Below are 21,381 nucleotides of genomic sequence, written 5' to 3' on the forward strand. Positions count from 1 at the left end.
TTTCATGTAGGCAGCATATAGTTGGGTCACATTTTTAATTTACTCTGCCAGCCTCTGTCTTTTACTTGTTGTATTTGGACCACTTACATTCAATATAAGTATTGATATGTTAGAGCTTAAGTCTGCCTATTTATTTATTATTTTCTATTTGTTCTGTGTTTTGTTTTTCTTCTCTTTCTGTGGGTTACCTGAACAGTTTTTAGAATTCCATTTTGACTTATCTACAGTAAATTCCTAAAGGATATTTTCACTGGATATAGAATTATGGGTTGGCAGTTGTTTTCTTTCAGCACTTGAAAGATGTGCCACTGCCTCTGGCTATGGTTTCTGATGGGGAACCTGATGTCCTTTGAATTGTTTTTCTCCTATAGGTAAAGTATCATTTCTCTCTCAGTGCTTTCAAGATTTGTTTCTTTTTCTTTAGTTGCCAGAAGTTTGACTATGATGAGTCTTGGTGTGGGTTTCTTTGGATTTATCATGTTTGGGATTCATTCAGCTCCTTGAATCTGTAGGTTTATGTCTTTTCCACATTTGGGAAATTTCCAGGCATTACTTCTTCAAGTACTTTTCAACCATACCCAATTTGTCCTCTCCTTCCCAGACTTTGATGACATGAGTGTTAGATCTTTTGTTATAGTCTCACTGGTCCCTGGGGCTCTGGTACAGTCTATATTTTTCTCTGTTGTTCAGATTGTAAAATTTCTATTGTTTTATCTTCCAGCTCACTGATTCTTTCCTCTGTCCTCTCCATTATGCTGTTGAACCCATCCGTTCAGTTTTTTATTTTAGTTATTGCACTTTTCCGTTCTAAAATTTCCATTTGGTTCTTCCTTATATCTCCTGTTTCTCTGCTGAGATTTTCCATATTTTCACTTGTTTCAGGGAGCCTGAGACTGACTGGATTGCCAGCATGCCCTGTCAGGGGAGGTCTGATGGAGCTGAGGGCAGGGCCAGGCTTTTGTCAGAGGCTTTTACCATCCCAGTTGGGGCCCAATACATCTTAGGTCACTTCTCTTGAATTTCTCAGCTCTTTTGGTGGGGTAGAGGGAAGGATAGGAAGAAGAGAAGGTCAAAAAGGAAAGTGCTTCTCTCTAAGGGTATTCCAGAAGGGCCGGGATTTTATTTGCAAATCATAGCTGTCTGTCTGACTGGCACACAGCAGACTCTCTAGAAATATTGTTGACTGAAGGAGTGAGTGAAATGCCCCCACCCCACCTCTGCCCTTCCTGCCTCTAGACTCTCCCCACCTCTCTCCTAATGTGCCTTTGACACATTTTATTGCCCAAGTTCCACTGGGTAATGACAACAGTCATCATAATAACTAGTGTAGTGGGTTGAATAATGGGTCCCAGAGATATCTAGGTCCTAATCCCCTGAATATGCCCTTTTGGGACTTCGCAGATGTGATTTAGTTAAGTATCTGGAGATGAGGAGATTATCTGGGTGGGCCCTAAATGCAATCACAGGTGTCCTTATAAGAGAGAAAGGGGGAGACGACTACAGAAGGCAATATGATGGTGGAAGCAGAGGCTGGAGTAATGTACTTTGAAGATGGAAGAAGGGGCCACAAGCCAAGGAATTCAGGCAGCCATTAGAAGTCATAAAAGGCCAGGAAATGGATTCTCCCACCAGAGCCTTCAGAAATAACCAGCTCTGCCAACACCTCTATTTTAGCCCAGTGGAACTGATTTCAGACTTGCTAACTTCTATAATCATAAGAGGATAAATTTATGTTGTTCTGAGACACTAAATTTGTGGTGGTTTGCCACAGCACCAATAAGAAACTAATACAACTAGTATTGATTGAGTGCAGTCCTGTGGGCTTTGCTTGTGTCATGTCAATTAATTCTCACCATGGCCCTGGGAAGTAGCTTCTCTCATTACCTCATTACCTAACCTTTATAGATGCAGTAGGTGAGGCTTAGAGAGGGTGAGAAAGCTGCCCAGGGTAACACAGCTTCTGGGGTGGGAGCAGCCAGGCTGGTTTATCCATCAGACTGCTGAGCTTCTCATGTATGTGGGGTAGGGGAGACTCCAGATATGGATGAGACCCCCCCAAAATTACTGGCTCCAAAATATAAAAAATAAAATGGCAAAATTGAAAGTATTAATGATTCAGAAGCAAGTCATTAAAAAGTCCTTCCCCCTAATTTTTTATTTTTGGCAGAAAATGTTTTCCTGAGCATGGGTGTGGGTCCCTGTGTAAAATGCCTGCCATGACAAGGAGCCAGGCTTCCTGTGTGCTGAGCAGGGTTCTCCCAGGGTGGTACCAGGGTATCCTGCATCCAGAGAGCAGCTAACCATGGGGCCACTCTGCTCCCCACAGGGCCCATCAACTCAGCCAGATGACTGTTTGCTTCTCCAGCACTTTCTCTTCTCCAGGAGTATGCTCATTTAGCAAATTCATAATCAAATCTGTTGTGTCTGACAAATGATCGGATGGAAATACTGACTATTTAAGGGGACAGACATCAACAGTGCTCTGGAGAAAGGATGCCTCGTTTCATGCTGGTGTGTATTACACATGAACACACACACATACACAGGTACACACATACACAGGTACACACACACGCAAACATGCGCATGCACACACCAGTTGTGGAAAGACCCATGGTCAGCCTAGTACTTTGCCACCCCCACATGAGCCCTGGAAGGGCTGTTTTTATCATCATGCCCACTTTCCTGATGAAGAAATTAGGGTCAGACATCGTTCAGATTTACAATGTCCAATGGCATCCAAACTGTGTCCGGGGCAAGCCTGGCCTTGGGGGCCCAACCTGCAGCTCCTTGGGCCCTGTCCTGTGCTCTGGGGGTAGCAACTATTCAGTTGGGGGATGCAGACTTCCCTGCTTCCTCACAGACCTAGCACACATGGGCGTGGTGCATCCCTGCTCAGAGCAGGGGCCCTGGATGGTGATGTGACCAAGAGACCACCCACGAGTTCTGTGGCTGGGGGTCAGGGAGGTCATGGGGCCACCTTACCATCCTCACTGAAGATGGGAGCAGTGTGCAGGTAGTGGGTGATGCTGGGGTCTTGCTCGAAGGGACACTCCACTTGTTTCCATGTGACGAACTCTCCTACTTGCTTGGCCAGCTCCAGAAATTTCTGCCAGGGACACAGGGACACAAAACGATGCACCCTGAGTGCCTGGAGGTCACCTGTGACAGTGGGGCCGGCCCTGGCCCAGTGTCTCTCATCATCCCCAGTGAGGCCTGCCTCTAGGGTGGCCAAGGTGGGACATGGGGCAGAAAAATGACGGAATCACCCATCAGGAAATCTGGACATTTGTCACATCTCTTCATTCTCTCTGAAGAATTTGCTATGCCCAGCACCTAGGGTTCACCTGTCCCCCTTGTCATGGCGAGAGAGCAGCTTTGGGCTATGCCATCAGCAGGCAGTGCATTTAGCTAGAGGTGACTATTACTTTAGTTTCATTCTGTTTATTTTTGTGGTTATCTCAACTAATGGCAAGAGATATATCCCTACTTACAGCAAGTTTATTTACATAGAGAATGAGGCAAATACATTTAAATAAATGTATTTAAGTAAAATTTAATTCATTTAAGTAGAATTTTAATTGAGTAAAATTTAAGTACATTTATTTAAGATTTTAAAAACTGCTAACTTAAAGCAGGATTTTAAATACAAAGCTGTGACTGGGTGAGAACTCCACTCTGTGGCATACTTTGATCAGTCTTGGTGTCTGCCCCCAGTCCCCACTGCCCATATGCCCCAGGATCTGGGGCCACATGAGTACCCTGCCTCCTTGCCCCTCACTGCTCCCCCGCCCATCCTTCTGCCCAGGCCTTGATTCTGAGGACCAATTCAAGAAAGGCAAGAGACAGAGTGTGTGTTGGGACCACCTGGAGAGTGAGCTGCCAGGCCCCCTTGGCCCCTGCAGTCTCTCCCAAGCCCAGCCTCTTCCATGTCGCCTCCGGCCTGGACTGCCCCCTGGGAGGCAGAGCCCAGGCATCCTGCTGGACTGGGCTTCCTCCAGCTATGCCGGCCCCTAGGGGTAACCAGGCCTGTGGGCAGCATGTGAAGTTCTGCTGGGGTGTCCATGTGAAGCCCCACAGCAGAGGCAGCTCCAGGCCAAAGGGCTCAGGCATTCATTGTGGGCCCTGTCAGCAGGAGACACATGCAGAGCCTTTGGCGGGCCCTGCGGCATGTCCACTCCTCCTAGCCACTCTGTGTGGTCATGGTGGCAGCCCTGTTTCACAGAGGGAGAGACTGAGACTTGGACAGAGCGAGGGGTTGGCCCAGGACTGGTGCCCCTTGGAGTTGGAGGCTGAGTGGGGCAAGCAGTAGGGTAGGGCTGGCCCTCTCGCAGGAGAAGAGCCCCTTCTTTCCTGTGGATTGGGGGGTACCACTGCTCATGGCATGCTCTGTCTGACTCAGTGACCATCTGCTGTCATCATCCTGTGCCCTTGGGGCTCCTGGGCCCCCATTCCTCCCCCTCCCCATGCCTAGCCCACCAGCCACTCAGAGACGTACATGCGGGGTAAGCTTGTATGTGAGGTCGAGACATGGAGTGGATCAGCCTGGCCTTGCTTCTAAAGAGCTTGGGGACTTGGGTGCTGTGACTGAGGGATAATAGCCCCGCTATAGAAGGGGCCTCTCTCCTCCTGTGAGGTCAAGGGGAACTTCCTGGAGGAGGGAACATTTGAGCTGACAGTGATGAGTGTCCGCAGAGGGAGAGGAAGTCTTTCTCTCCTTCCCACTCTGCCTGACACTTCCTCCTGTTTCTAAGGGCTCCTCCTTTGGAAGGCCTCTCCTGACCGTGAACTGTGCCCCTGTGCAGCTCCTGTCACAGCACCATGTCAACTGTCACTGTGGGTCTGCAGGGCTGTCTTTCCTGCCAGCCTGGGGCTCCTGAAGGACTGAAAATGATGCTACTTCACCTGTGCTAGACACGAGGCCTGCACAGAGTGGGGGTCAATGCCTTCATGAGCCTCAGCCTCTTCCTATGGAAGATGTGGGGAGACCCCAATAATCCCACTCTGATGTTGGCCTCAAACTGCTGCACTCTGCCTCGGAGTCCTCCTTTAATCCAACCATTCAGGGCCAGAACTCCTGCTCTTGGAGCTTTTATCAGCCTGCTTAACTAGGTGGCAGGCCCTCCAAGGCCCCTGGACCCTACCTCAAAGTTGACGTGTCCATTGGGGAGGCGGTTGGCACAGCCTTCATTTAGGAAGTAGATGTCTTTGATGAGGAGGCTGAAGAAGGGGATGACGATCTGGAAGGGAGACGGTGCAGATCAGCCCTCAGTTGGCCTCCCCACGGTGGCTGCATACGAGAGAGGCAGCCTTGCCAGCAGCCACCTGTCGCAGGGACCTCAGATACAACACCAGGATGCAGAAGGTGGGAGAGACTTCCCACCTGGGCAAGGCTGGCCAGCCTCAGGGCTTCATGGGCCATAGGCTACATAGTACGTACCATGGGGAGCAATGTGGAAACCACAAAGAAAGGAGGCACAAACTAAGGCCAGACCATTTCTTTCCAGGTCCCCCCAGACCCCAGTGCAGTGCTGATTGAGCTCCTACTGTATACAATGCCATTCCCCTTCCTGTTGGGGCTGGGTGAAAGATGCATAGTTTCAGTGGCCTTTGAACATTTCTCCCATCGTCTGTTGGGAAAAGCCAATGGGAGCTTCTCCCCACAGTCCAGGGGTCCACAGACTTAGGTCTCCTGACTCATGTGCCCCAGGAGGAATGGAGTGTGCCGAGCACACTGTTAAATATAAAATAAAAATTTTAGAAAAGAATAAGTATACTGAAATAGAAAAATATTTTTTTAAAGTTTTGGTTTTATGAATCAAAAAATATGCTAATGGAATGTGAATTATCTGCTGTGAAATTCTGTGGCCTCTTTTAAAAATATACATTTAACAATTTGCCACTCTATGTCTTTCTTGATGCTAAAGATCTGATCCTGCTGCACTATGGTAAGGCTGAAAGCATCCCTACTCTGGTTCCTGAAGGGACAGGCTTATGTGCTCAGCCTGAGAAAGATGGGGTCTCTGTGTTTCACTGTCAGATGTCTTGTTTCTCCCTCCTTGTTCCGTACCTGCTAACCCCTAGAGAAAGGAGTCCAACTGGTGACAGCTCAGACTACTCTTGGGGAACCAGCTGGGTCTACCTTGTGTTGTGGGTTGAACTGTGTCCCTCAAAAAGTTGTTCAAGGACTTCCCTGGTGGTGAAGTGGTTAAGAATCCACCTGCCAATGCAGGGGACACAGGTTTGATCCCTGGTCCGGGAAGATCCCACATGACACGGAGCAACTAAGCCCATGTGCCAAAACTACTGAGCCTGTGCTCTAGAGCCTGCAAGCCACAACTGCTGAAGCCTACTGAAGCCAACTGCTACAACTACTGAAGCCCACGGGCCTAGAGCCCGTGCTCCACCGCAAGAGAAGCCCACGCACCACAACGAAGAGTAGCCCCCACTCGCCACAACTAGAAGAAGCCCGTGCGCAGCAATAAAGACCCAATGCAGCCAAAAATAGAAAGAAAAAAAGAGTTATGTTCATGTCCTAAATCCCCAGTGCCTATGAATGGGAACTTATTTGGAGATGGGGTCTTTGCTATGGATGGAATCAAATGGAGATGAGGTCACATGGATTAGGTGGGCTGGTATTTTTATAAAAGGAGGGAAATTTGGACACACACTGGGAAGGTAGTCATGTGACAACAGAGACAGAGATGGGAATGATGCGGCCACTAGCCAAGGAGTGCCTATGGACATCAGAAGCTGGAAGAGGCAAAGAAGAATCCTCCCCTAGAGCCTTTGGAGGGGGCATGGCCCTTCCAACCTTGATTTTGGCCTCTGGCCTCCAGGACTGTAAGAGAATACATTTCTGCTGTTCTAAGCTACCTAGTTTATGTGCTTTGTTATGTCAGCCCAGGAAACTAACACATCTGCTCTGCCCTTAGGCTCCAGAGCTGGGCACATGTGGCCAGGCCAGCTAGGGCTGGCTTCCAGCCCATCACCCTTAGGCCCGGGCACCAGGCCCTGACACTTCTGGCTCAGGGACTGCCTAGGTCATTCCCCAACCAAGCTGAAAAGGGCTTTGATGTGAGGACCTGGGCACTGACCACTCGGCACAGCATAGAAGCATGGATGGCTCAACTGGGCAGGGCAGATGGGGAAACCAAGGTCCATAGAGTGGCAGGGCCTGGCACAAGGTCATCCAACTAGTGATCACCAGGGCCAGGACCAGAGCCAGGTTTAGCAGGGTTTGTCCACAACTGAGGGGTTTCCTGGGATGCAGGACTTGTGGTACTAAACGTGGGGCAGTCCTAGGCAAACTGGGATGAACTGGTCACCCTAGATTTATGTCACTTCCACAAACATTTGCTCATGTCTTCTCTATGCTAGGTGCCGGGGCTTGGGGGACAGTGAGAGTGTGTCACACGCATTCATTCCTGATCCCAGTATAGTGGGAGACAGTCAAGGGAACAACCTCCAAAACATGGAAGCCTCATCTTGGCTTCCCCCATGCTGGCTCTAGTCCCTTGCTGTGCTCCCAAAGAGTCTCCACTTACGCCCTTGTCACCGGGGCATCAGTGGTGGGCCTGAGTGCTTCACTGTGCTGAGGTATATACACATGAGATCATGTTTCATCCTCATCACTGTCCTGTGAAATAGGGCTTTTATGACCCCACCTCACAGATGAGGAAGCTGAGACTCAGACAGGTCAAGTAACTCATAGAAGCTCACACAACAGTAAGTAGTGGATGCAGGACTAGGACTCTGCTCCAGAGCCCCTCTGCTGTCTTCTTCCTCACTGTGCCCAGAGGGAGGGTGGTCTCCATCCATCTCCCACCACCCACACTGGTGCTGAGTCCCTGGTCCAGTTCTTGTGCATGATGGCTGAATTGAGTTGGAATGGGGAGACCCACTGAGACGGGCAGGGGTGGGGATTAAAGGCTGTGGGACTCTGGGAACAGAGACGGCTCCTCATGGGCCTGGTGCAGGTTTCCTGGTGGCAGGGCCATTGAAGTGGTCCTCTGGGTGGCAGCATTTCCCATGTGTGAGAATTTTTCACCACTGCTGTCTGGCCACATGACTGTAAACCTGGGCCATTGTTTTCCGGACCTGAGCATTTCCATCAGAACGCAGCTCAACCTGGAGGGCACCCAGAGAAGCCTGTGTTGAGGGTGCTTTGTCACAGAGACTAGGGGAGAGGGAGGGGCAGACAGGAGCCAGCCATAGGCAGGAAGAAAACACCAAGTGACCTCCTGGCCTCAAAGTTTCAGCTGGGGGCACTGGGAGACTGCGAGAGCATCTGCAAGCTTCTTTCCCTCCTTCCCTACTTCATTTCCTCCCTCTTTCCTTCCCTCCCACCCTCCCTCCCTCTTTTCTTCCTTCCAACCTCCAGCCTTCCATTCTTCTATCTTTCCCTCCTCCCTTTCTTGCACACTTCCATCCATCTATCTATCCTTCCTTCCATCCATTCTTCCATCCATCCACCCATCCGTCCATCCATCCTCCAGCCTTCTGTCCATTCATGAAGGAGCTTCTGTGGGTCTAGCCCATGGTCCACAACTCCCTGGAAGTTAGAGGAGAATGCAGCGAAACTAAGTGCACAGCTCTGTCAGTCTCCCACCTATAGCCCCAGACCTAAATGCACAGCGTCCCAGCACCCCAGAGCTAGAAGGGGTGCAGAGAGCAGGAGCACAAAGTCCCAGTCTGTTCACTCTGCTCTCAGGGTAGAAGGAAAACAGTGCAGAGCACCAGTGCTGTGACTGACACCTCAGTCCAAAGGCTGCAGCCTCCTCTAGGCACCCCCACCCACAGTCCAACTCCTGGGCCAGAAGCCAGTACCCCTGTGATTGCCACATGGTACCTGTGCCCCGAGGACGGAAGGTAGAAAAGACTGGGAGACTTAGAGTCTGATTCCTGGCTCTGCCGCCTACTTGCTGAGTGACTTGGCTAGTGAGGGCTCCTCTCTGAGAATCAGTCTTCTAATACAGAAAGTGGCAATGCTGAAGTCTACCCCATGGAATAGCTGTCAGAATTAAAGTGGGAGATGGTGGTCAAGTGGCCCTCATGCGGTGGGTGCTCAGTGAAGTGAGAGTGCCCCTGCTGCCCTGGTTTTCCAGCTTCCTGGCTCTCGGGGGACAGGCTCACCTGCGCTGGGACTTGAGGACATGCCTTGCTGAGTGCTGCACCCCTGCACCAGGCTCCCCGGGACCCAGCATTGCTGAAGTGCTGACAGCCTGAACAGGAAGGGCCAGCTGGACAGGACATGGCCAACAGTGTGGCCTGGGTCTGCGCACAATCTGTGCTCTGAGGGGAGGAGGCTGGGAAGGCCTGGTGGGTTGCACGAGCGTATCTCGTGCATATCTCATATCTCAGCCTGCTCCCCAAACCCGACCACATATGCATCCAATACAATCACAGAGTCACTTCGAATTTCAAGAACAGCAACTGGTTCTATTATCCCTCAAGCTGGAAGCAACTTCCACAAACTATGGCGGGGCCCTGATTCCACCAATGTTCCTGCAAGAGACCAGACTGAAAAGGCACAGCAAGTCTTGCTGTTTCCTCCCCATGGAGATGAACGACTCTAATCATCAAGCTGGTGCCAGGTTTTAAGTCGGAGGATCATGGCAATCCCAGGGCCTGGGATGGTTTCTTGTATCAGAGGCCACTAGAATTTGGAGGAGAAACAAAATTGATCAGGACGACCACATGTCCTCCAAATGCAAATGTATAAGAACAAGATCTGTGAAAATGCAATTCTGTGGCAAGAAGCCACAGAATATTGGTTTAGTCATTTCCAAAAACATAAATGTGATCTGAGGCCACATCAATGAAGGTATTGCCTTTAGGATAAGGAGGTGTAAGACCCTATGAACTTGGAACCACAATTTGATCTGAAACAGAGGGACCCTGATAAATGGAGCTATTCAGAGAACAAAGGGACCCAAGAGGGGAGGGAACTGGAGACCACAGCATGGCAGGGCAGGCCTGGGGCTGCTGACTCAGGAGGAGAGAGGGAGGCGGAGCCTGGGGCTCAGAAGGACTGGTGGCTGGAAGAGGGAATGGCCTTACTCTGTGTGGCCCTCTGGAGAGGACAGCCCCAGGTGGCTGACACAACCCCACAAGGCAGCACTTGCTACCAGTTAGAGCTGCTGGGGGGTGGGTTGATCTGTTTGGGGAGGTGGGGAGTTCCCTATACTGGAGGCATGCGAGCAAGGTGACACGACTCTCTATTATAGATGCTGCAGAAGGGCAGGGGATTGGACCAGATGAACTTCAAGTCACCACCCCACCTGGGCCTAGGTGGTCTGGAGCAGGAAGGGGCTCTGAGGGCTGGGCAAGCCTCTGACCTACCTTCTCTCGGCTGCTGTGGGCGGTCAGGGAGCGGTGGGCTGCCCCGCGCAGGGCTGTTCTATAGTTGCAGAAATTCCCTGTTGGGTCCATCTGGTGCTGGAAGGAGATAGGGAGGCATTTGGGCAACTGTGTCCTGGGGATGGCTGGTGGCACCCAGCAGCCCAGCAGCCTTGCTTACCTCGAGGATGAAAAACTTGGCTGTCTTCACTTTGGCCCAGGTCTTCTTCAGCCTTGAGACAGGGCTCATGTTCATGCCAGCTGAAAGAGGGAAGGCTGACTGGGGGCAGGGCCAGGCTGGGAGGGCTGTTCTGAGCTGCACAGTCCCTCTGTGAGGCCCCCAGCTGGCCTAGCCCCTCAGGCTGCACCCTGACCAGGGCTGATGTTTGTGGAGCCTCAGCCTGCCAGATGGAGGGTGGGTGGGTGCTAATGGACATTGTACAGGTAGGCCTGGCTTCTGTATGTGCAGGGCCCCTGTCCCAGTCCCTGTCCCACACTGGCCCTATACTGTGACCAGGGGCCTGCTTTGGGCCCCTGCTTTCCCCGGTTCTGGGGACACACTGCCAAGCTCTCATCAAGCACCCTGAAAGGGCTGGGCTCGCCTCAAAAGGGGCACCTCCCCAGGACCTTTGGTGTGGGGTGGGGGGAACATGGGCCCAGCCTGCACCCGCCCCCTGCTCAGGTGGCTTGCACCCCACCTGCCTGGGTGTGCCCACTCCACCCTCTCTGGGAGCACTTGCACCGGGGCCTCCAGGCCTGGCCGGCCCACTCACAGATGATGGCCATTAGGGAGTTGAAGTTGCCGATGTTGAAGCACTCACGGGCTACGTCGATGAAGAACTCAATCACCTGGGCCCTCTGTTTCTTCTTGGACGGCTGGGGACAGGGCATATGAGCCTCAGTGATGAGGTGTCCCCACCCTGCCCTGACCACACACCCTGCTTACCTGTCCTGTCCCTCACTAACCTTCTTTAAGCGCATTTCACAGCTGAGATGCTTGATGCCAAAGCAATTTGTAGCCCAGGGACTGAGGCTCTCAGTGCACCCCGGGTGGAGCTGGCACAGAGCCCATTGCCACGGAGGGCCGGTTGGGGGCTGGTGGGACTCCTGTTGCCACACAGGGGCCACCTGCAGCACGGGAGGTGCTGGGGGCCCCCTTATGTCTTCCTGCCCTCTCAGGCCTAGCTCCAGTACCCCTACACCTAGAAGCAGAAAACATGACTCCCTCACCTCTCTTCCCAGCACCAAACTTCTTCCCTTCACACGGGGTGCGGGGGCCCCACGGTGACCCCGAGGCCCTGTCCCCTAGCAGCCCCACCAATGCCTTCTGTCGACTGACTGTGATTTCAACCCCAGCTTGAGTTGAGTGCATGAGACTTTGATCTCTCTGATGGGTCAGAACCAAACTGTGTCCTCTCCCAGGCTGAAGTGCTGCCTGACTCTGGGGTGGGCTCTGTACAGCCTTCACTCAGGCAAATCCCCGTCTTAGCTGCCAGGCCAGTGATGTGGTGTCAGAAGCAGGCAAGGCCCACAGAACCCTACAGTGTTCTTTCCACGTAGATTGCCCTCCTCCCATAATTGCAGAAGTGGTCCTTACTGCTGCCAAGAAGCTTGCTGTGGTGTCTGAGGAGCTGTGCATCCAAAACCTCTCCCGAGAGCTGCCGGCCTGAGGTCCTGCCCTTTCATGGGACAGCCCACACGGGGATGGTGACGGTGACCGAGCAAGGTGGGGGATCAGGGCCAACTACTAGGGTGGATGTGGGCACTCTGACAGGAAGCACTGTCTCAGGCTGAGGTATCACGGATGAGCTTCTCCCTTCTCGGTCGCAGACCCCTCACAAACACCTTATGCCCCAAGCTCTGTCTCAGCGTCTGCTTCCAGAGAGCCCACCCTGGCACATATGCTGCCTCCAATCTTCCCCTGAGACGGGGGACCTTGGGCTTCACCTGACAGTGGGAGAATGGGCTTGGGAGAGGGTTCCACTGCCATAAGGAAGGGAAGAGGGTGGGCAGGGTCTGGCTTGGCGGGGCTGAGACCCGGTGGCGAGCATGTCCAGCTCAGTGTTTCCTGGTCTTCCTGCTTTCCAGGAGAAGCCAGAGACCTGGACTTTAAAGTGCAATCTCCCACTTCTTAAAGGTTAGATTATTTCTACCTCTAAGTCCTGAGTGAGCCAAATGGAATTTGGCAGCAGACCAGACCAGTCCGCCCCAGGAACAGGTGGAAGAAGCAGAGCCCGTCCCCCTCTCCCTCAGCAAGCATCTCTCTGACACCCTCTGTGACTGGCAGGTGGATCCACGCCAGGCAGGATCCACCGGCACGCCAGGATCCACCGCATCACTAACCTGGCAGCTAAGATGGGGGTTTGCCAGGCTCTACCCAGAGGGGAGATATCACTACAGGCAAGCTGGGTGACACCCGGTGTCCCAGAGCGTGCCCAGCCTGGCCCTGGGCTTGGAGACAGGCTCATGATGCTCTTCTGGTTCCCTCCCAAGAAGGCTCCTCTCAAGCCCTGGCCACCTCTGGCCATGCCAGGTCAGGCCCTGGCTTCCTACGCACCATGCAGATCTCAGTAGCCACGAGGTAGCACAATCTGTTGAACCATTTCACGTAAGCTTCCAGGTTGTTAGTCTTGTCACTGAAACAAGGCTAGGAAAGACACAAGGACCATGCTCAGGCTTTTTGTCAATAACTTTTTGAACACGAATAACTTTTTGAAGTCAGCCATGATCATTATAGTCAATCTGGGAAATGTCGCAACCTCAAAACCATCCACAAATATCTCAAAACCATCCAAAAATACATGATTTGACATGTATCCTTCTAGTCTTTTTTTCTATACACTTAAAGATGTAACTTAATATGATATATATATATATATATATATATATATATATATATCATATACCCACACACACAATTAATCCTCATTATTCACAGATTTTGTGTTTGCAAATCTGTCTACTTCCTAAAATTTCATTTGTAACCCCCCCAAATAACACTCATGTCACTTCTTGGTCATTTGTGGACATGTGCAGAGTGGCAAAACATTTGAGTCACCCAGTGCACCTGTATGTTCCCAGCTGAGGTTGAGCTGATGCCCTGACTTCTGGTTTCAGCTCCCATACTGTAACCAAGTGTCCTTTTTGTAGTCTATTTAGTGTCTTTTTTTTTTTTTTTTCTGGCATTTTTGTGCTTTTTCTTGGTGATTTCTTGGTGATTTTAAAATGGTCCCAAGCACAGCGCTGCCATGCTGTTTTGTGTTCCTAAGCACATGAAGGTTGTGACGTGCCCTAAGGAAAAAAATATGTGTTAGATAAGCTTCATTCAGACGTGAGTCACAGTGCTGTTGGCCATGAGTTCAATGTTATCGAATCAACAACATATATTAAATAAGGTCTCATTAAACAGAAACACACATAAATCAAGGTTATATATTGACTGGTTGATGAAAATGTTGTGATGAAAGGCTTGCAAGGAACCTAACCCTATGTTTTCCCCAGGAGTAATGGCTCAGTATTTGCTAATTCAGTGTTCACAACGACTATAGGATATAAAGATGGTGAATAATGAGGACCAACCATATGTATTTATGTACGTATGTGTGTATGTATGTTTCTATCTCTATCTCTATATTCTATATATATTCCCACATTTTCCTACATGAACCCTTTCATGTGCTATAAAATATTCTTTGGAAACATAATTTTAAAAATTGATGTAGACTATTCCACTGTATAAATGTACTACAATTTCAGAAAATCCAAAGGAAGTAAAGAAAGAAGGAAAAAAAAGAAGCACAAGAGGTAAAGAAGACAAGGTACAACAGAAGATAGTAAAAACAAATCCATCTAGAGCAGTAATTACCCTGATATAGACCAGTCACTGCAATTTAAAAAAAATCCAGGCTTCTGCTATTTTCAAGAGATACACCCCAAACCCAAGGATATAAGTAAAAAAATTGAAAAATACACATTATAAATATTTATGTGATACTTATCATCACATAGCTATATTAATATTGGACAAAATAGACTTTAAGGCAAAAAAGGACTCCAAGGCAAGAAGCATTAAGAGAGTTTAAAGGGGAACTGCATAAAGATAAAAGTTTTGATTTATTGAGAATACGTCATGAGTCTAAATTTGTCTGCACCTAATAGCATAGCTTCAAAATATGGAGGCAAAAATAATCCAGAAGGGTAAATTCCTTATAAGGAGGAAATTAAGAATACTTGTTCATTAAAAGACACAATAATGAGAATGAAAAGCAAAGCAACCAACTAGGAGAAGAAAATTTGCAGTACATCTAACTGACAAGGGATAATTAACTAGTGCACATTTTGAAAACTCACACAAAACTCTTAAAAATCCTTAAGAAAAAGACAAATCACCAATAGAAAACTGAACAAAAATCAGGGACAGGCATTTCATAGACGAGAAAACAAGAATGTCCAAAACACATGAAAAGATGCTCCATTTAACAGTTTGGCAAAAATTAAAAAGCCTGACAATTTCAAGCGTCAGTGAGGCTGTGGAGCAAGAATAACTCCCTGCTGGCAGTGTAAATGGATACAGCCTCACCTGGCATCACCTGGTAAGGTTGATCATATGCCCACCCTGCGACGGACACAGTGATTCCCTTCGTAGGTATATATTAGAGCAACATCTCAAAGTGTTGTCCATGGACTTCTGGGGGTCCCTGAGACCGTTTCAGGGGGTCCACAAGGGCAAACCTAATTTCATATTCATAGATTATTGCCTTTCACCGTGTTGACATTTGTACCAATGCATAATAGAATGATGGGTAAAATTGCTGCCACCTTAGCCTGAATTGAGACAGAGGCACCAAATGACACCAGTGGCCATTGTGTTCTTCACTACCACACACTCACAGTAAAAGAAAAAAAGAGAGTGTGACTAAGAATGTCCTTGAGGACACAAAACTTTTCAGTTTTATTAAATCTCAACCCTTGAGTACATGTCTTTTTCATGTTCTGTGTGACAAAATGGGAGTGCAGTTGTCCCTCGGTATCCCTGGGGGAATGGTTCCACCTCCCCCCTCAGATACCAAAATCAGAGAATGCTCAAGTTCCATATGTAAAATGGCGTAGTATTTGCATAAACCTATGCACATCCTCCCGTGTACTTTAAATCATCTCTAGATTACTTATAATACCTAATACAATGTAAATGCTATGTAAATAGTTGCTTGGGTGAACAGCAAATTCAAGTTTTGCTATTTAGAACTTTCTGGAGTTTTAATTTTTGCTAATGTTTTTGATCTGAGGCTGGTGGAATCCGCAGTTGCAGAACCTACAGATACAAAGGGAGGACTGTAGACATAGGCACTTCTGCTGCACACAGAGTTTTGATGGTGGTCTTGCGGAAAAGCACTGGTGTGACTGACTTGTAAGCTGAACTTTACTCATGGAGCACTATTTTTACCTGAAAGAAGGACTGACCCATTATGGTTACTCAGACTTCAGTATTTGGTTGATATTTCCTTGAAAATCAACAAAATGAGCCTGTAACTTCAAGGAAAACAACTGATAGTATTCGTTGCCAAGGATAAAATTCAAGTTTTCAAGAGAAAATTGGGAACTTATAAAACATGTATCTGCCTCTGGAGCTTGACAGCTTCCCAATACTTAAGAACGTTTTGGGTGATATCAGTAGTGAATATGTATAATGAATATCATTTTAAAATATCATATAATGAAACATGCCAACATTCAGAAGGTCTGCTTGATTCAGTGAACCCGTATTTTCCAAATGGACACTATATGTCACAAAATCCTGCATGGGCAAAAAGATCCATTCAAGATGCAAGATGGACCAATGAATTTTAAAGTGATAGAGTTTGTTTTCAGATTCCAAATTGCAGCTGATCTTAAAAAATTACCCCTTGTTGAGTTTTAGTGTACTATCAAAGAAGAATATTCACAATTATCTGAAAAGGCTGTAATATACGCCTCTCTTTTCCAACTACATATTTGTGTGAGGATGGATTTTCAACCCAAATAATGTTAGGTCAAGAGATTGAATGCAGAAGTAGGTTAAGAGAATTCAACTGCCTTCTATTGTCAGTCATTAAAGAGATTTGTAAAAATACTGTAAAACAATATCACTCTTCTCATTAATTGTTTTTATTTTGGAAAATAGAGTTATTTTCCATAAAACTTACATTAACATATAATGAGTTATGATTTTTGAATAAATATATCTTTTAAAAAGTTATTGGCTTTAATGGCTAATAGAATAAATACCGGTAGATATTATTAGCACATATTCAAAAGTTCTTTGGGGTCCGCCATAATTTTTAAGAGTAAAAAAGGCATCTTGAGACCAAAACATCTGAGAACTGGTGCCCTAGAAAAAATGTACCCACATACATTAGAGATGTGTAAGAATGTTCATAGCAGCAATATCTACAATAGCCAAGAGTCTGGAAACAACACAAAAATGTTCATCTACAGCAGAGTGGGTAAAGAAATGTCACGTGCAATCTTGGTGTATTTCACAATAAAAAATAATACTTGGAAATGGCCAAAACCCCAAACAAAACAAAACAGAACAACAAACAACTCAAAGAGTAGCAAGGTCTCCTTTCCACTCTTGTCCCAGCTCCATGCTGGGCTCCCCAGGGTAACCAGTATTCCTAGAGATTGTCCACACGCATGTGCAAGGAGATATGTATCATGCACCTTCCTATCTGTTGTTGTTACACAGATGGTCACATACTCTTTGCCACTGCTCTTCACTTTACTTTCTTTTCTCAACAATGGACCTTTGGTGATTATTCCATTCTTACAGTCGTTCTTATTCTAATAGTTGCATAGCATTCTATGTATGGATGTATTATAATGTTTAATCAAGTCCCTGTGGATGGTAAGGTAGTTTGCTTCCAGCCTTTGGTCATAAAGCACAGAAAGATATCCCAAATATCTTTGTGCATACGTCTTTGTGTACATGTGTGTGTATATCTGCAGGGTAAATTGTTAGGTGTGGAAAGTTGGGGTCCAGAGTGTATATTTCAAGTGTTGATGCTATTGCCATGCTGCTCTCCAAAGTGGCTGTGCCAATTTTACCCCTTACCAGCCGTGTATGAGATGGTCCCTTTCCCTGAACATACACACCCATAATGTTTAATCTTCGCTTATCCGAGAGGTGAAATGCAATTGCATGTTTAGTTTTCTCTTCTTTTATTAGGTGCCAGGGCAGAAGACAGGATATTTCCAGTTCTGGTTAGGATTTAACTCCTTGATAAGCACCAGGCTAACTGCTGGTTGGGCTCTGAGAGAGAGGGGCAGGCTCTGAAATTCCACCTTCAGAGGGAAGAGCATGCCCTTAACTTCCCTGAGCAGCTGGCACCAGCCCGCGTTACCCCGGATGGCCGCTAGAGGGCATCGGCTCCCACCGCAAAGCACCGGGAGGGCACATGGGGTCTTGGAGCGGGCCCCGTGCGAACCTCTACCCTCTAACCCACCCAGGGCTTCTGCTCCTCGACCGCCACTCCGCCTTCGCTGGGTGGGTGACCCGGCCAGGCTCATCCCGCCCTCCCAGGCTTCCCCGGGACTCAGGGCTGCTGGGGTGTGATGGCCTTGGGCTAGGGGCATGGGTGGAGTGGGCACGACCCCTCCAAGCCCATCTGCCCTTGGTCCCTCCGAAGCTGGCTCAGCTGATGCTCCGGGGATCCCCCAGAGGGACCGGTGAGTAGGGGTCACTGCTGGGACAGTCCGTCCAAGGGCCTTCTACCTTTGTGCTGGCCAGAGGGTCCTTGTTCACAAAAGCCTGGACAAATTCCTCAGGTCCAATGTGTTGTAGCCGTTCCTGCACCAGAGACAGAAAAGGAGTTGGGAAAATGGGAAATGTATGGGATAGGGATGCTCCCTGGGGGCCTGGCATGGGCCCAGCTGCCCTTCTCACCAGGCCTCTACAGACCTGTTTTGGGTTGTCACAGAGCTTACCACCATCTTGAAGGGGGCAGCCCCTACTTTCCCATGCTCAGGGGCTGCTGTATTTCATGGGGGCAGGGGTCAATGTCTCCATAGGGAGTGCTTGTGGGGTGTGATACCTAGGAAACCAGGTTCGAAATCGGATAATTGAAATGACCTGCTCCCTCCAGGGTAGGCCTGGTGGCTAAGAGCATGGGGTCTGGGTCAGAATTGAATCCTGGCTCTGTCCCTTCTGCTGTGTGACTTCTGGCAAGTCACTTAAACACTCTGGCTTTAGCTTCCTCAACTGTGAAAAGGCAATAATAATAGCACCTATCTGGTAAGGTGGTGGGAAGATGAGATAGTGCACATAACTCTTGAATATAATGCCTGGAAACCAGTAAGGGCGCCATAAATGATGGAGGTTTCAAAGAAAAGAACCCTACTCCACAGCTTCCCTTCTCTCTGGGGCAGGTCCCTTTGGCCTCTGCATCTACAAGGAGCCCAATATACTGGAGGTTAGGCCAGGGCATCCCTTTTACACACAGGAAGGCCTGTCTGCACTTCTCTGGAAAGCTGGGGTGGGTACAGTGTGACTGTGTGAGTCCTGGATGGGGAAAACTGAGGCCCGGGTGGGGAAGGCTTTGGATGTGGGAGGATCACACATCAGGTGGTGTCAGAGCCAGGATCTGAACCTAGTTCCTTTGTCCCAGGCCTGGACTCTCAGGCAGGCCAGAGGTCAAAGTTGGGCAGGGCTGGTACCTCTAGCCTTCCTGTTCCTTGCCCCAGGTGTGGTGAGAGACTGCTCCAGAGTCAGGGTCCTCTGGAGATGCCTGGGTGGCCCTGATGTGATGGGCTCAGGCCCTGGGTTAGGCTGAGACCAGGTTGGGTACAAGACGGGGAGTGGGGGGGTGGCCGGCTATTTTCAGTGTTCCAGGCTCTGGGTCTGAGTGGAGGGCGGTGTGGGCCTGCTCACCAGCTCTACGTGGGTCAGCTGCTGAGCCAGTGTGTAGGGGTCACTGCAGATGCTGAGGAGCTCCCTGTGGATAGAGGCTGGAGGCTTGTTCCTGTAGGAGATGGGCTTGTCAGTGCCCAGCAGGCTTTCCGGCCCCTGGCCCAGAGCTGCCAGCTTCTGGTGCAGAGCCTGCAGGAGCTGATGCATCCTCTTTCGGTATGCCTGGAGGAGGGTAGAGAGAGGATGCTCAGGCCTGGAAACCTGTCTCTGCATATCTAATAGCTGAGGCAGGCAGGCTCCCCAGCTGTCAGGGATGGGCTGCTCCTAGGTGTGCCTGCACCTCCCCCACCCTGAAATAGGACCCAATCCAGGGCAGGCTGGGTTTGGGGCCTACAGTGAAGGCTGGCTGGGGAGAAGGCTGCAGGATCACCAGTGGGAGCCAAGAAGAGCACACATTAGGGAGAGTGGCTGGGTGCAAGCCCCCCAGCTGTCTGGCGAGAGGGGCAGCGTGGGGTGGGGACTGCCAGGGGCTGGAGGGATAGAGGAGGGAGATGTGGAATGGGCCCTGCCCTGGGTGCTAGTCTTTTGCTTGGCTTCAGTGGCGGTCCCCTCCTGTCTCCCAGGCATAACTTAGAGAGGCTTTCCCTGACCAGCCTTGCTGTCCATCCTCTGCCTCTGGCACTCTGTCTCCAGCTCACTCTGTGTGACTTCCTTATGGGACCACTGCAGGCGATGATTGGGGTTGTTTACTGCCCTGCAGAATGACAGCTCGGCAGGGGCAGGGAAGTCCGCGTTAACCTCTCTGTGTCATACATAGTAGCTCTGGGCATGCAGTGGACACTTGATAAGCATTTACTGTACCGACAGAGCCCCTCACCATGCAGCTCAGATGCTGGGCTTGGTGCAGGGACCACCCTCCCACCCCGTGGGGAAACTGATTATTGCCCCTCAGAGACCCCTATTTCCAAGGAAGGTGCATCAGACTAGCTGGGTTTACTGAGCAAGATGTCCACACATTCCCAAAGGTTTGGTCAGTAGTCCACAGAACAGGCCCCCGACTGGTCAGCAAATGGGTGCCCAGAGCTCTGGTGATGGAGGGGGCATCCCAGCCCCTTATGAAAGTGCTTCTCTGTGGAGTGGCCAGGGCAGCTGTGGTAGAGCCCTCAGGACACAGGAAACCCGAACTCAAGCCCAAACCCTAACACTAACCCTAACTCCCAGAACCTTGGGGGGCAGACCCAGAAGGCACCCATGGGTTAGCTGGGCAGTGTGTGGGTAAACTGAGGTCCAACTCTTCCCTTTGTCGCCAGTGGAAGGAACAACTCGTCTCAGCTTTGCTGTATCCAAAAGTGGGGTCAGCACACATGCTGCCTCCCAGGTCTTCATCTGAGTGCCAGGAAGATGGTGAGTTAGGTCCAGTCAGAGCCAGCCCCGGGGACACAGTCACCGGTGATCCCCGACACCTCCACCAGCCCCCCACCTCTCTCTGCTACTCAGCCCAGAGGTGGCTACACTGGCTGTTGAGATCCCGCATTTCCCACTCAACCCTCCACCATCCCATCTGGCTCCCCTCCTGTCACCAGACTAACTCTCACTGGCACCAAGGACCTCCTGTCGTGAAAGCCAGGGGCTGTTTCTCAGGCAGCATCTGCCTCAGCTCCCCAGTTTCACCTGCCTTGGGCTGTTTGCAGGCTTGTCTGTCTGCACTGTGATTGCATGCTGGGTTCCTCCTGCCTCTGTCTATTCCTCTCTTCACCATCCTCTGTACTTCATTCCTGGGTTTTCTGGTTCACGTGCAGAGTGTCGTTTAGTATTTGTGTGCGGACAACCTTCTCTGATCTCCAGAGCCATGTGGGCAAGGGGCCACCTGGACCTGGTACATATGCAAGGAGTCATCCCCTCCTCCCCAGGGCTGCGTCTTCCACCCGCATCCCTGTCCTCTGAACGGAGCACTGGCATCAGGCACCTGGACGTGGGGCCATCCTCAAACCACCTTCTCCCTCAGGCCCTCCAGGCCATCACCAACCCTCTTGATTTTGCTTTCTTCCATTTCCATGCTTGTTGTCCACCACAGTGTATGTGGTCCAGGCCATAGTCATTTCCCTGGTGGCTGCAGTGGCCTCCTCAGTGGACCCCATGCATTCCCGCCACCC

The 21,381-nt window shown here is 49.9% G+C and overlaps 1 protein-coding gene across 1 annotated transcript in view; it reads right to left on the minus strand.

The window, feature by feature from the left end:
- The window catches only part of RASGEF1C (RasGEF domain family member 1C), a 32,620-nt gene that overhangs the window by 4,080 nt on the left and 7,159 nt on the right, over positions 1-21,381 (minus strand). Inside the window, exons 5-12 of the mRNA XM_007465508.1 lie at positions 19,250-19,450; positions 18,095-18,169; positions 12,899-12,988; positions 11,115-11,217; positions 10,523-10,602; positions 10,345-10,440; positions 5,145-5,240; positions 2,986-3,109 (exon numbers count right to left, since the gene is read on the minus strand). Of these exons, the coding sequence (XP_007465570.1) occupies positions 2,986-3,109; positions 5,145-5,240; positions 10,345-10,440; positions 10,523-10,602; positions 11,115-11,217; positions 12,899-12,988; positions 18,095-18,169; positions 19,250-19,450 (865 nt within the window). The remainder of the gene's footprint in view (positions 1-2,985; positions 3,110-5,144; positions 5,241-10,344; positions 10,441-10,522; positions 10,603-11,114; positions 11,218-12,898; positions 12,989-18,094; positions 18,170-19,249; positions 19,451-21,381) is intronic.

This window comes from Lipotes vexillifer, unplaced genomic scaffold, assembly GCF_000442215.2.
Source record: "Lipotes vexillifer unplaced genomic scaffold, Lipotes_vexillifer_v1.1 scaffold613, whole genome shotgun sequence".
Lineage (NCBI taxonomy): Eukaryota > Metazoa > Chordata > Mammalia > Artiodactyla > Lipotidae > Lipotes > Lipotes vexillifer.